At 34.1% G+C, this 16,331-nt stretch overlaps 1 protein-coding gene across 1 annotated transcript in view; it reads left to right on the forward strand.

Moving 5' to 3' along the window:
• LOC148955990 (uncharacterized) overlaps positions 1-16,331 on the forward strand; it is a 34,331-nt gene that overhangs the window by 6,367 nt on the left and 11,633 nt on the right. Inside the window, exon 3 of the mRNA XM_089088824.1 lies at positions 414-568. Within this exon, the coding sequence (XP_088944950.1) occupies positions 414-568 (155 nt within the window). The remainder of the gene's footprint in view (positions 1-413; positions 569-16,331) is intronic.

Below are 16,331 nucleotides of genomic sequence, written 5' to 3' on the forward strand. Positions count from 1 at the left end.
TCGGCGATATGTATTTGAAAATGACGGAAGATAAGCCGAGGTGTAACGAAGCAAACAAATTGATAATGATAGCGGTGATTATTTAGTTATGAATTTTGACATAAATAAGGTCATCAATACCGACCGTGCCTTTGAAAATCAAAAAAATTTACTGGATAAATCATTGGAAGAAAAAGAAGTTTGTGTCCCACCACCTGAACAATTAAAGCGAACAAAGGTTCGGCTATGTGTCTTTCCTAATTACAAATGACAAGCCAAGGCCAAAGAAGAATTTTTGTCCCACCACCCGAACAATTAAAAGAAACAATGGTTCGGCGATATGTCTTTCATAATAACAAAAGACAGGCCGGGGCAAAAGTTAAAGGTTCAATAAAAAAAATGTAATTATACAAAGGCACCACTTCTAATTTAAGGTCCATTTGCACGCCAAGACATCAAGAAAAGGCTCAAATTGTCTGCATATACAAGAAAAGCGACAGTGAGAATCTATATAGAAGCCTGCCGTGTGCCGAGTGCCGGGGGCCGGCGGAAAAGCCGCCTAGCTCCCGGTACAATAAACGAATTTTCGGTAAGCGTTCGTTTCTCCCCATAACTTGTAATTAAAGTCATTGAACATCCATGACTAACATTACGAATGGAAGCAGGTCGTAAGAACATTATAGAACACTAATTTTTATTATTTTTTTTTTTAGTTACAACTATATTTTCAATTTTGAAACTATAAATTTGAATATTAGGTTTTTACATGTAGCACATATACTGCCATCTATAATTTGTGAATTTACTTTACCCTTCTTGTTATTGAAAAAGTGGCTCAGTACAATATATAGGCTTATTTTTTTCTTTTTTTTTAAACGATATACTGGTTTTTGTCTATGTTACCCAAGGCTGTTACCCTTAAAGAAACCGGATGTCCAATTCGTAAAGATGTACAAGTGATTTAGCTTAAAAAAAAATCCTATGAGCAACCGTAGCACATAATATCTTAATAAATTTGGAGGGAAGGAGGAAACTCCTCCCAGATCTTGGGGCCTACTTAGAAAATTTATAAATCTTTACCGATTCTAAAAAAAGATGTACTTTTGAAAAGACATGATTATTCACTCATTTAGTTTTTTTTTATTTAATTCAAAAATAGACTATAATGTCAAAAATATACAAAATCCCTTTCTAATTCACTCTTTAAATTCTTCTTTTTTCTCTCCTTTATCCAGCATTCTTTGGTCCATACTGAAACATCCTGGGTTTAACTCCCTTTCTGGTTACTCCCTCCTCTCTTTCGTCTTCCTGATGATCGGTTGGCGACGCTTCATGCAATGGCTAGAATCCAACCGGGTGTTGCTTTTGCCCCTTCGCACTCCTGAAAATAAAATGAAAAACCAGTCTCATTTCTTTCATTTTTTTACTCTAAGACTCCCTGCTCAATTGTAATCTAATTCATCACTATTTCACTATCATTTCCTTTACTTTACTACCTATCTACCTTACCTCTTAACCTGCATTCCATTGCTTTCTGCCTTTCTCATTCCTCACATACCTAATTTTTGCTCTCCTAATACATTTTATCTACCTTTTTCCTAAAAACATTTTTTTTTATCTTCCTTTTTTTTATCTTTTTTTTATCTTTTTTTTTATCTTTTTTATCTTTTTTTATCTTTTTTTTATCTTTTTATAACTTCCCCATTCATAAAATTCTCCGTCCATTAATTAACGATACAACAATTTCAAAATTCATATTCTAGTACCCACGGCGGCAAGGGGCTGCTTCCATTCATTAGGTCTATAATATATAACATTAAACTAAAAATTTACAATATATACATTTTTGAACTTTAAAATACTTTTACTTTTCTTAAAACACTTTAAAACTATGTTTCCTACATTTACATAAATAAAAAAAAAAAATATATAACACCAATTTTTTTTCAAATAATAATAATAATAATAATAATAATAATTTATTTATGCCCTCTATACATACGTGGATGTACACAGAGGAGTATAGGAAAATAAATGAAAAGAAAACTGAAAATACAAGATTATACTTCTGATGAAAAGGACGACAATAAGTAGCTCATAATGCTCATAATAACTAATGAATATATAATAAATAGCTTATGTTAGCTCATTAGTGCATAACATTAAAAACACTTGTAAAACGTAACGCATAAACACTCATAATACATAACGCATAAATAGCTGTTTTATTAAAGCAATGGCGACAAACCTATTATCCCATTAAACGAGACAATTAAGGGAAAATTTATTCTATTTTCTCTAGATCGTCTAAAAAATCGGTCGTATTGTTGATCCATTTTAATAGTAATATCAAATATTCAAATTTTCGTATAATATATCTATTTCTAAACCATAGTGGAATTCCAAGAAAATATTCACAAAACCAGAAAAGTACACGCGGATATCACTTTTACTTATCACTTTTTATCACTTTTACTTAAAAATTTCAAAAATGGAACAATTGAAAATCCATGAGGTGCAAACATTGAATTATAAATTATAAAAAGTGTTTGTTTATCAAAACGACCTTTCACCCTGACTAGCAGGCCATAAATTTTCCTAAGTTTTCCCAGTACTGACGATAACACCAACTCCCGCGTAGCTTTAATTGTCAGGCCAAAAGGCAAGCCAAGGTTTTCAAAGGAATCATTATGAAATATATTATGTGATCCCACCCTAATTGAATGATGCCGAAAATCACTGTTATTGTTTGCCACTAGGGATTCTGTTTTAGTAGGTCAAATCTCTAATCCTATCTCCCATAGATGTGAATGCAATATATTAATTGCATTCTGTATTGATATTAAATTTCATCATATTCCGCATTCGCTGGGCCTCACGTTATTGGGTAGCTGCAACAATCCTAAAATAAATTTTCCAAAAATCAAACATTCCACAATCCAGGTGAATCGTATCCCCTCCCACAATCCCCCTCAGTGCATAAAATAAATTCCACTAGTTCAAATCTAACTCTTTGAATCTAAGACTTCAAATCTAAACTTTATAATCTAAGTCTCAAAGTCTTCAAATCTAAATTCTATAATTTTTTTTTAATCATACAAAATCCTATATTATTTTATATTCCCTAAAAATATATTCAAACATAAACCCCATACATTCTAAATATTCAATTACATTTAAATCTTAACTAATATATAAACTTAAAACTACTGAACAAATCTTGAAGCTAACTATTACAATTACTCATTTAGTTTTATCGGTCAAATCCAAAAATCTCAAAATTTTGTATTAGAAACATCACGTTACGTTGAGCTTTTCGCTTCTTGAGCGTCTCGGCAAAAAAAGAAAATTTATTACCTTCATTTCCCAGAGATGCGGCACATTAAACCAGATTAAAGATACGCTTGTAACAAAAGCTAGACAAAAACATGATTAGTGATCCAAATATTTTTAAACGGAACCAGATATAATTTTGGACGAAGAGGTTAGAACATTTTCTTTCCAATGAAGTGACCTTCTGCCAAAAGAAGGTTTGTTACAAACAATTTAAAAGGGGAAAAAGCCTCAGCTGTAGTATGGCCTTTTTCTAATTACGACGTATAGATTCATATTCATTTGAACATGGAAAAAAATCCCCCCAAAAAATCGTAAATATTCTTGAAAATACATCGGAAATTCTAATATGTGAAGAATTCTAATAGCCGTGAAGAATTTATAAGGCTGACTATTTCAAAAATAAAAGCTTCTAAAATTTGTAATCTGCAACAGCTTCTGATTTGATTTTGTTGGCAAAATTCTTGACCAAACTGAGATTGGTAGCACAGAAGATTGTTCCTAAATTAGGCTTTCATTTCTGAGTTTTGACTTGCCACTGTATGAACGCGATATTTCCAGAGAAAAAGGCCAGTATTTAGAATTTACAATTATTTTTCCACTTGACAAGGATCTGCAGTCAGGCTCGAGCTCCTAGCTTGGTTTTGCCAAATCCAAGTTTTGGATCTTCTGTCCATGTGTAAATAACGATAGAGACCACACTGCCTTTCCATCGTAAAAACAGAACGTAAAACAATAGGGAATTTTTAAGACTGTTAGAATTGTTTAAATCTTACATTAAGATTTCGGCTTTATAGATAGATAGATATTTATTCAGCTGCTTCGCCATACACAAACATTACAATGGTTGTACAAGACAACAGCCAAAATACACTTAAATAAATGGTATAACTACTAATAACAAACAAAAACCTTAAACCTATTATTTACATCTTTTTAAACCCCCTTTTATATATTCAGTCACTGCTATAATCGTCTCCCGGGATGAAGATTTAAGGATCCCAGGAAAAGACACTTCCTCGTCACCTAAATACTTCAATCTCAAACCTGAAAGCCCCTGGCACACCGTCAAGAATTGGAGCAAATGTTCTTCCTCAGTACAACGTAAAGAGCAATTAAAACATGATCTCGGGCCTTAAGCATTTCTTTCAAGTACTTTTAAACTACTTTTTAAGGGCAAACTATTCGCTCGGACATGGAACCACAGACGTAAGTTTTCTTGTGGCAAATTTAGTTTAAAATAACATTCTAGTCCAAAAGACTCTTTTATCTTAGAATAGTGGCGCAAGGTTTCAGATTTTCGGATCTGTTCATGCCAGGGTTGGATCTCTTGATCCTCCTTTTTAGCTTCTGATAAATTTCCTCTCGATCGCCTGTTGGACCAAGACCTTCATTCCAAGCGTATGAAAATCCGGCTTTATCAAGGAGGGCTTTAACATGGAACGGCCACGATCTTTTTCTACCTTGCTGAGCAATAATTCAAAATATGCGGCTTTCATAAGCCTTTCGTCTGGTAGTTGGATAAATACATAAACAGCCGTCCTCAGCAAAACACTTATATAAATAAAGTACAAATTAAAATAAAACGTGATCTTTAAAACTAAAATTAAAGCTGTCCTAGAATCATTACTCTAACGAATTTTAATCATGCCTTAAAACATTTCATTTTGTTGCAAGTCTTATTTTATTTATATAAGTGTTTCATCGAGGACGGCCTTTGCTTATACAGCCAAAATATTCATTTAAGGTTTGATGAAGTTTCGCTGCCTTAAAAATGCCCTATTGCTTTACGCTGTTTGTTTTTCTGCGTTTTTGTAGAACATCCACTAGGATTCTCTATGCCTTATCTATAATTGAAATAGTAGGTTCAACTAGTAAGATCAACTTCAAGAATAAACCGAAAACACAAAACTACCACAAAAAACAGAATACTCTTTTAGGATTATAAAAGCCTTTCTGCTCCCTAAGACTTAAAAAAAGAAAGCGGCTCACTCTTTTCTTACAAAGAGGAAATGGTTTGAAGGTGACTACCTCAGCCTTTAAAAAGAAAGGGAACTTTCAGAGAAAAAAGAATTGTATCCCCCTTTTTTTTATTTCGACGTTAAAATTATGTCGTGAACAACGAACCCAAATAAAAAAAAATTTCATAGCTATGAACAGATTTTAACAATTAAATAATTCATATTGGTCCCAATCTTTGAATAAAAACGAAATACAGAGATAACTTAAAACTTTCACTCTGGAAATATTTTTCTTAACCTAGCAAGTGGTTGGATATGGTAGGCTGCAAGCTAACTTTTTCAAGCGCTCAAAGGAGAAAAGAAATCCTACTTAGGGAATTTAAGCTCCAATAAATACTAACAAGAGAGTTCAATTTATCTTTGACACTGTGCTATGGAATATACATAAGTGATAAGTTTAATCTAAACTCAATTTGAGACCTAACTTCATTTCGTGTAAATTTTAAGAAAAGCTTATTAGTTTTATTTGCACAGCCAAAGAGCATGTCAAATAAAAAAAAAAAAGAAAAAAAATTGAGCTGTTAGGCAGAGGAGAATCTGCCAAGAGAGCTGTCAAGGTAGAAGAAAATCATTTTAACCCTCTTCAACCCGACACAAAATTTGAAGCCTTCTTACCTCCTCCCGAAGGGAACATATTCTGAAGTATAAACTGAATCCTCAAGTCACGAGGCAAAATGTCATAGACCCGTCAAAATTATCATTAACTTAAAATTTACCTGCTTTTTGTAACCGGTATAAAAAGCGTAGTTTTCGATTATTTACGTCAATAGGAATTTCTTAAGTTAGTTTTTCGTATGAAATAGGAGGTCTTTTACACGGACACGAAAAGAGCATATGCTTTTGTGGCGTTGTTACAATTCTAAGAAAATTAGTAACAAAGTAAAAAAATGCTAGGTTCTTCGAAAATTCAATAAAAACCCCTAACCCAAATAAAATGATTAGAAAAAATACGCTAGAAAAAGTGTTGAATCCCTAGGGTTGGCAACCGTGTGAAAAGTGCTCTCTTGAATTTATGGTTTTGGTAAGTGTCAGGCTGCAAAATGTCACACAATTGTTTTCTGGGCTGAAGATTAGAATTTGGCTTGAAGTTACCATCACAAGAGACTATCTTGGTAGACGATATAAAATATCAGTCTGTATAAAGAAAACAATGCTCAGAGAAGAATAATCACTTCCATTTATTTTTGATTAAAATTATATTTTGGATGAGCTCAAATAATGAGAAAAATATTCCCTAGATACGCCTAGATTTTAAAAAATTCTATAATTGATAGCGGTGCCAATCATAGACCAAAATTGAAATGTAAAAATAACGTAAAACTTCGATTCTTGAAATATCCATTCTTCACCTAACAAACGGTTGGCCATTGTAGACTTCAAGCTAACTTTTTCAAGTGTTCAGAGAAGGCAAGAAATCCCACTTAGGGAATTGAAACTCCAATAAATGCGAACAAGAGAGTTCGATTCATCTTTGAAATTATGATTTCAAATATATAAGCGATATTACACTAAGCGATTGATATATACTTTTAAACAGGAAAATGTAGTCAATGTCCGATAATTTAAATTCAAACATAATTTACTACTACTACTAACAACTTGCTGCAGCACAAAGTCGCCCGAGACCAACACAGCTACAAACGGTCTTCTTCCATCCCAATCTACTCAAAGCCTCCTTCTTCACACCCTCCCAAGAAGCTCCACTTTCCCTTAAATCCTTCATTATACCCTTATACCACATTATCCGGGGACGGACTGCTTTTCATTTCACCCTAGATGGTCGGCCGAAAAGGACGATCTTTGGCGTATGTTACCCTTCACCTGCAGAACGTATCCAAGCTATATCAATCTTTCTCTCATTACATCCCTAGAGAACCGCGTTTTTCGTACAGCTTACTGTTTGAAATACGGTCAGTCAGACGGGTACCAAAAGACTCCGTAGACAATTCCTCGTAAAACATCTTTGAACGCAACCCTGACTTACTCCTGATTCTATGCGGAACCAGCTAATTACCTCACTTCCTACTTTAACCAAAGCAATGTTATTTGCGTACAAAGCACTAATAAATTTAATGGCGTATCCAGGATTTTGTTTGTGTGTGTGTGGGGGGGGGGGGCATTTTTTCAGGGGATACAAAAAAACTGTACAAAACACATCACGAATTTGTTTGTTTGAATTTTCAGTACTTTTTTACAAGTCAAAAAAAAATTCAGGGGAAGGGGTTAAAACCACTCCCTCCTGGATATGACTTTGTTTTAGTGTATTCAGCTGGTTTATCATACAAAGATAGGACCTACACTAAGGCTCTTCTATAGGCTGCATCCAACGATTAATCATAATTTATAAAACTGAGGACCAAAGGGGTTTCATGACTCAGGTACTTCTTAATTATCAATTTAAGAGTGAAAATTAGGTCGGCACATCCTCTCCCCCTCCTACAGCCGCACTGCTTTTGTCTCAAAACTTTATCTACAGCAGTTCCAAGTCCAAAAAGTACTCCAATTCCAAAAATTTTACTCTTGTCACCTTTCTTGTGAAGGGGTTTTATTGAAGTTTTCCTAAAATCACTAGTTACTTCCCATTTTTCAAAAACCAATTTTATAATCTTAAGCAGTTTATCTCTAACTTGATAACCACTAAATTAAAAAAACTCCTTTACTAAACTATCAGCATTAACGGCTTTATTATTTTCTTTAACGATTTTAGAATCGTCTCTAAGTCTTCCTCGTAAAACAAGTCTTCTTTCACTTCCAGGGTGTCACAATCTTTTCCATTTTTTTTAAATTATTTAGTGCAACTTTATCACAGTTCAGCATATTCTCAAAATGTTCAAATAATTCTCAAAATTTTGTGTCTATCGCTTTTTAACTCTTTCCTTATGACTTATTGGGGCATCATCCCTATCTTTAACTGGGACTAATTAAAAAAAAAGACTTTTGCCACAAAACAAGTTTTTCAAAGAAAAGTAAAGAGCTCTATTAAACCAAAAATGAGTAGAAACAAAGTCAAGTAATCTTCCAAGCATAAGACTATCATAAATCACCATCAATAAATCAATGAAACCCAAAACGAACAGAAATTACAATAATTAACCGAGTCAAACTCTAAACGAGCAAATATTAACATGAGTAGGGCTGATAACCCCTATGTCTTCTCAAGACCAGAACATAACTTGCACTTATTCTTCTGATGACGATCGCTGTATATGTGATGGAAATATCTAGACTTTTGTATCTGTCTTCACTGTCTAATAAATGGACTTATCCCCATTTGAATGTTTATTGTTTCGTCGTAGAAAGGCAGTGTGGTCTTGGAAAAAACACATGATTTAACGTATTACACTGAAAATGCTTCTCAATTATTAACCTCAGAGTGAAAATTTGGTCGACGCATCATCTACTCTTCTTATAACCGCACTGTTCTTCTTATAAAACCTTATCTAAAGCATCTTAAGTCTAAAACGTATCATCATACGAAGTAATTTGCAATCTAACACGAACCAGACTAATGCCGTAAGAATTACCAGACTAACTCTTATCGCTTTTCTTATATAGGGGTTTAGATAGTTTTTTTTTTTTAAACTCGCTTCATATTTCCCCTTTTTCAAAAATAATTTTCATAATCTTCAGTAAATTATTTCTAACCTAATAACCACCATATTTAAGAAACTCATTTACCACACTGTCAGCTCCTGGGGCGTTATACTTTTTTAATCCTTTTAGTACTGTCACTAATTTTTCCTCACAAAATTAATCATCCTTCACATCCAAGTTGTCACAATTTTTTTAATTTTCCTAGATATCTTTTCCTGTAACTCTATCCCGGTTTAGCACATTCTCAAACTGTACTGCCCATCTCTTTTTAACACTTCTTTATCACTAACTGTAGCCCTGTTCCTATCTTTAATTGGGACAAGTCCAAATTGACTACTCCCTCTCAATTTATTAACATCCCAGTACAATATTTTACTATTATGCCATCTAGCTGCATCTTTTAGATCCCCAGCAATTTTATCCATGGCCTCCACTTCATTCCTCTTTAGTTCATACTTTAATTCTTTCTCCGCTTTCTTTATATTCCCCTTATTTTGACATGATCTATGACTCAGGTAATTCTTGTACAAGCCCCTTTTACTCTCTATTAAACATAAACCATTTTCACTAATATTTCTAGCTGTGTTCCTAACTTTCTTCTCTAAGACACCATCAGCAACTTCTGAAGATAGTTATACAGTGGTTTTTTAAACTTTGTAACATTACAATTTTTATATTGTTTAAATCCTAGAAATTATTTTGGCCTCAGGAAAATCAATGGTCACAAAACCAGTGCAGGACGGGAACCAACACATCTTCTCAAGTTTATACCGAAGCTCTAAAGCCAGCTTAGAACCGGAGAGCAAGAAATCCTTGGCCCTTCCGTTGAATGGAGGCTTTGTAAAATCCTTCGCCCATCTTGGTCACAAAATGGTTTTCAGCGCTTGACGGTGCTCTTCTATCAACAAGAGTCGAAATCCTGCACAGACAATCCCATGCCTATTACTCCTACTCATTATATATTCACACCTTCATATATTATGCTACTACGAAGAGACAACCCATAGTAGATAAATTAGATAGGAAGAGGTATTTTTAGCCCTAAAACACCCACCAAAATAGACAAAGCCCAGAAGAAATATCAAATAATCAGAATCCAGTGCAAATACCGTGTCGTTTACTCGAGTATAATTTTTTCAAGGGGTGCAACTCCTCAAGTGTGAACAGACTTGACTGCAATTTTCCCAGTCTTGCAGGTACCCCAACAGGGTCTAGACAGCCCTTTGGAGTTTCCGTTGTCCTTAGATGTGGATATTACGCCCTGCCGTAGTTGCCCTCCTGTAGAAGATCTCCCACGATAGTTTTCTGCGTCACCATGCAATTTAACCCTTTACTCGGAGAAGGTTTATAACTCATTGGACGTGTCCCATATCAGATTGGGCCCTGACCAGTGTAAATTTGAGGGCCCTTCTTCTTCCTCCTAATCCATATCTTAAAAAGTAGACCTTTTCTTATTGTAAATGAACTCAAATTTTGTTAAAACAGTATTTAGTTTAAGGCACCTAAATTGTATTTAACACTCATTTCTATTTATGATAAATAGGCTTTGGTTTTTCTAGGTCCGAAGGCTGGGGAAAATTTCGGTCCATCTCCCTGACACTGAATACTTTCTTGAATTTTCTAGGCAGTTCCTTTTCAAATTATCTATTATTTTATTTTTTACAATTGCCCTCTCCCTTCCCAGAAAAAGAAATTCATTTATGACTTCCAATCTCCTTTTTTTGTGACATACCTATGAAAATACAGTCTCTCATAAGTAGTCGTCAACGGTGAAAAGTGCCGAATGTATACAATTTTATCAAACAATTTGTGGTAACGAACTCTAAGTAAGGAACGACCTGGCTCAATAGTAACCGAAACTCTAAAAACGGAATTTTGATACAAATAGAACACAGGCAGCGCAATCGCGCTGCCTAAGTAAAGAACGATATAGGCACAATGCACTACTACATTTTGTTTTGTTTTTCGTTCCTAAATTGGAGTGGCTAGTGCCCTTTTTAATAGTGATTGAAATGCAACTAAAAAATCTTCCACGCCCACCATTTCCCCAAACACATCCAATCAAAATTTTGAGATAGCCATTTTGTTCAGCGTAGTTGATTTCCAGATAGAAATTATGTTTTGGAGGGGGAAACTCCCCCACAGCCCTCAAGGCAAGGGTTTTAAGTTATGCACTGGGGGCATACAAGAACGATGTTGGCACAATATATTATTTATTATTGTTTTCCTTTAGAACAGGGCACTTTGTATCGAAGAAGTTGTTGTAGAAACTTCGAAAAGGGCTCGTTCAATTGGAAATTGGAGTGGCTTGTGCCCTTTTTAATAGTCGAAAGTGATCGAAAGGCAACTACAGCCCCTTCTACACCCACCATTTCCCGAAACACATCCAATCAAAATTTTGAGATAGCCATTTTGTTCAGTGTAGTTGATTTCCAGATAGAAAATATGTTTTTGAGGAGCACACTCTCCCAAAGCCACAAGTGAATGTGCATTGTCAGTTTAATATACATATACTGATATTTAGTAATCAAAATATTAATATTATTTGATTTATTAAAGTTATAAAAGAAAAAAAAAATTCAGTAAAGTGCAAATTATGTTCTGGTTTTGGGAAGGCATAGGGGTTGTGAGCTTTACTCATGTTAGTTTCTGCTCGTTTTGAGTTTGACTTGTTTATTTATTGTAATTTCTGTTCGTTTTGGGTTTTATTTATTTGTCAATGGTGATTTGTGGTAGTTTCAAGTTTGGTAGATTATTTTATTTTATTTTTGCTCACTTTTGGTTTAATTGAGTTCTTTACTTTTTTCTGAATTGTTTTGTGGAATTTTTTTTTTTATTAATACATCAAAAGAATTAGATTTTTATTCTGATTTCAAATATGTAAGTATCATCAAGTTTAGTCCTATCCATCAAAAGTTACGTGCCTGACAAAATTACGTTGGAGGATCCTTCCATGTAGGAAGTTTTCATGGGGGAAGGAACATTGCTATGAAGGGAGCGCCATATTTCCCAGCATTATTTAAAAAAAACGATTAGAAATTAAATATAAAAAAACAAATTTTTCAACTGAAAGTAAGGAGCAACATCAAAACTTTCGAGGAAGCCATTTAACCAAATAAAAGTAAAATAAATATTCATTTTTTTTTAATTACTCATGTGCGGTGAGCCAAAATCAAAACCTGCATTAATTTAAAAACGTCCAAAATTGAATAAAAAAACAGGTTTTTTAAAGTGAAAGTAAGGAGCGACATTAAAACTTAAAACGAACAGAAATTATTCCGTATATGAAAGGCGCTGTCCCCTCCTCAATGCCTTGTTCTTTACTCTTATATTAGACTCTTCCTAATAATTCTGTTTTTTTAAACAATGAAAAACTTTAGCGTAAAGAGCAAGGCGTTGAGGAGGTGACAGCTCCTTTCATATACGGAATAATGTATGATGGTTTTAAGTTTTAATGTTGCTCCTTACTTTAAGTTACAAAAAAACTTGTTTTTTTATCTAATTTAATTTCATAGACCACATTCTCGGCGTAGGCGTTAAAATTAACAATTCTTTATTTTACTGTTCGTTTATTGTAGAGACAATGGATGGATGCATTGTTGCCGTTGACGTTTCTTTTATACAGCGATTTCTTACCTTTCAGTCTGCCCGTCGCAATACTATCCTCTAAGCCTTAAAGAAAAACTTGGTAGAAAAAAAGCTCGGTAAAACAAATGCTCCTTAAGAATCACCAAGTTTATCTCGTGCCTTACATAGTCTTCTAATTCACAAACTATTTTCCGAAAATTATTCATTCCATCTTTTACATTGTCAAATTTTAGACCCTCCAGTTTAGTGTCCAAATGTTCGTGGAAAGTATCTCTCTGTTTAATAAATAGTGCTATCTTAGCTTCAGCGTTAAAGCAGCCTTTGTATAGCATCATGCCATTTTCGGGGGCTGGACATTAGGGATTAGCTTGGAACTATTGATATAAGTAATTATATGCACATAATATTAAACAGTGAACAATAATTGTGTACCTATTTATGGAAAAATCTATATAGGTCAAAAGTTTGCAAAAATTCATTTGGAATTTTAAATTTTGAAAAAAGACATTTTTAATGTAAATGACATCACATTAAATAGAAAAAACAGACATCAGACACTATATCAATGACGTCATGCACTAATATAAAAGTCTGTATACATGTCACAGTCAATAGTGACGTCATATAAAAATAACATCATAACATTGACTTGACGTAAGACATTGCATAAAAGGTGTTATATACCTTCAATATTTCACTAGTATTTAAATATAAACACTATTATTTCTTCATTATATAAAAATAAATATTCGTAAAGGACGACCTAAGAAACACAAATCCACAATTATTGAAAATGAAAAACCTGAACCATCAAACGTAATAAGACCAATGCAAACAGTTAAACCAATTGGCATTGAAAAAATGTCTAATGAACGAAAGTGAAGCATCAGAAAGAAGACGTGCCACAACGAGGGTCACAACGAATCGAAAATGAAAATGAAGCACAAAAAAAAATCTTCAATTAGAAGACAAGGAAAAGCGATAATCATAACGAATTAAAAAAAAAAAAACATAAAAAAATTTGGTTAGAAGACAGGCAATAATCACAACGAATCAAAAACGAAAATGAAGCAAAAAAAAAACAACACTTGATTAAAAGACAAGTAAAAGCGAAGACCACAATTTATCAAAAACGGAAATGAAACACAAAGAAATTTGTGGTTAGAAGACATACGACAATGAGAAACGGAACGAATCAAAAACAAAATGAAGCACAATGAAATATGCGGTTATAAGACATGTGACAACATGGATCAAAACAAATCAAAAGTGGATTAGAATCCCAGAAATATCTTTAGTTAGAAGACAAGCAAAAGCGAGAATCAAACGGAATCAAAAACAATCATGAAACACAAAACAATCTATGGTTAGAAGAACAACACTGTCGCAGTGTCCGACAGCTACAAGCTATGGCACACAACCCAGTACTAACCTACAGAGATGCCGTAAACACCACAAGTGTTAATTTTAAGTCATTTTGACCCTTCAACATTGAATGTATTTACTGTGGTGTCGTCTATTTCCCTGAACAAAGAGTGAAAAACAAACGGGATCATTTGAAGTTGTTGCTTGTAAGGCCGAATTGTATTGCTATCTCGACAGTTTCCAAAAAATTTGGTTTATTTTTTCGTTCTACGCTCTCTAATGAGCTCCGCCAATGAATCCAAAACTTAAACTCAGGTTTCACTTTAGCTTCATGCAACGTAAGCGATGATCAAAAGATTAATATTAATAACTTTCGTAGCTTCGAAATAGCTGGAAAAATTTATAAGAGAAGCAATTTGGCAGAACATCCAACTAAACCACTCATGGTGATTTTGAACCACCTTCATATAACCAAATGCAATTTATAGACCTCGATGAAACTGTTGGCGAACGCCAGGCACACTCTTTAAATTACGGGATCCTGCGTACCTTAATAGATGTGCTAGAAGAAATATGGCGAAACAAAAACAATTATGCCAAAGGTTATATGAGGGTGCGAGAACTGGAGGATTATTTGAGTTAACGTGCTGCTTCACTGGGACAACACCCACAAAACGTCTAGATTATTTTTACTCTGCCAAATGGTGTCGATTACAGTTTAACCCTCCTGCGTGTAATGAAGTATTTGTAGTTCTTCCTTCTATTGCTGATCATAGCTTTCCACTAAATAAAATGGTTGTAAAACAAAGGGCAAAAATATTGTAAGTTTAAAACATACTGACCATTCTGTAAAAACTTTACCTACCCATTGTTCTATCCAGCTGAAAGGTCAGGATGGACCATGGGTATGCAAATTCTATCACCTTATGCATGTCATTTAGCACGGCTTGAACTAGGACAGTATCGTATCGCTTTTAGACTCGAACATACCAAAAGCCTTTCTTTGCAAACTGTAACACCTGACCTGCGTCAGACAAGTTTTAATGGTTTACATTGTGGTGGAAGACTTTTCCAACAATATCTTGTCAATGCATTTATTCGTGTTGAGTGTGATCGCATCGAATAGATAAAATTTAACAAGATAAATATTTTAGTCGATAACTAGAAATTTCAGTTTCCAATTCAATGAGCCCCTTCCAAAGCTTCTATTACAATTTCTTTCATAAGAAGTTGCCTGGAGAAAAAACAGACTATTGCACTTCCTGTGAAATTGATCTTATACAATGTCCTTCTGTAAACATAATATTTTTTTCAGAAATCTAACAATGCTTCTCCCAAATCAAGTTTGTCTTTTCATTCATACGCTTTTGACTTTTCCTCATAAACAATAAAACGGAGCTTCTTTTAATATGTGCTACAGGGAAATTTGTTTATCCTACCGTTAGGGCAAAAGAAAAATATATACTAGCAATAGGATATTTATTAAGTTGGATAATTTCCTGTATCTAAGGAATTTTTACGATTAAATAGAGGAATGCTTTTTAAGTTGTCAAACAGTTCGTGGTAACAAAATGTAAGTTAAGAATAACCCATCCCAATAGCAGCGGAATTTTTTTAATGTAAAAATAGATACAAAAGATATTATTCCGTATATGAGGGGGGTTGTCCCCTCCTCAATACTTTGCTCTTAGCGCAAAGGTTAAGATAAAAATCGTACTAAAAAAAATTCTTATTCTAATTAAATGTCACTTGTTTTTCAGGAGTCGTTGTTAAGGAATTGGGACGAAAAGTTAAATTTTAGCGTAAAGAGCGAGGCAATGAGGAGGGGCAAACCCCCTCAGATACGGAATATTCTCTATTTATTTCATGTTTTGATGTTGCTCCTCATTTTAAGGGAAAAACAACTCTTTTAATTAATTTCTGATCATTTTTCTAATAATGCCGGAAAATCCGGTTTCCTCTCCATGGGAAGTTGCTCTCCCCTCCCCCCCCCCATGAAAAATTTCTACAAGAAAAATTTGCCCTGTGTAAATATCCCCCCGCCACCAGAAAACTGCCCCAGGGTAATTCCTTTCTCGCTGAAAATGCCCCCCAAATTGTTGGGGACGATTCCGCCTGAAAAATTATCCTTGGCACACTTTCATTTGAAAAGGATTTTAATTTCTGATAATTTTTTTAATCGTTCAGGAAATCTCTCCCTCCATGGAAAAATTATCCCAGAAATCACCCTCTTCCAGTGGAAAGTGGGTGAAGTGCAAACTTCACCCATGGAGAATTCCCCCATGGAAAAACCCTCTAGATAATTCCAACCCTGAAGAAAATTCCCCCCAAACATCTTCCCATGTAAAACTGAGTTGGCAGAGAGAAAGTGAGACAAGTAAAAAGAATTTCGTATAGGAACTCTGGAAAATTCACTCAGTGTAAAATTTCCTCTGGAAAGTTCCTCCCTGA

Source organism: Artemia sp. Qi Xiang Cuo, chromosome 1 (genome assembly GCF_049724085.1).
Source record: "Artemia sp. Qi Xiang Cuo chromosome 1, ASM4972408v1, whole genome shotgun sequence".
Lineage (NCBI taxonomy): Eukaryota > Metazoa > Arthropoda > Branchiopoda > Anostraca > Artemiidae > Artemia > Artemia sp. Qi Xiang Cuo.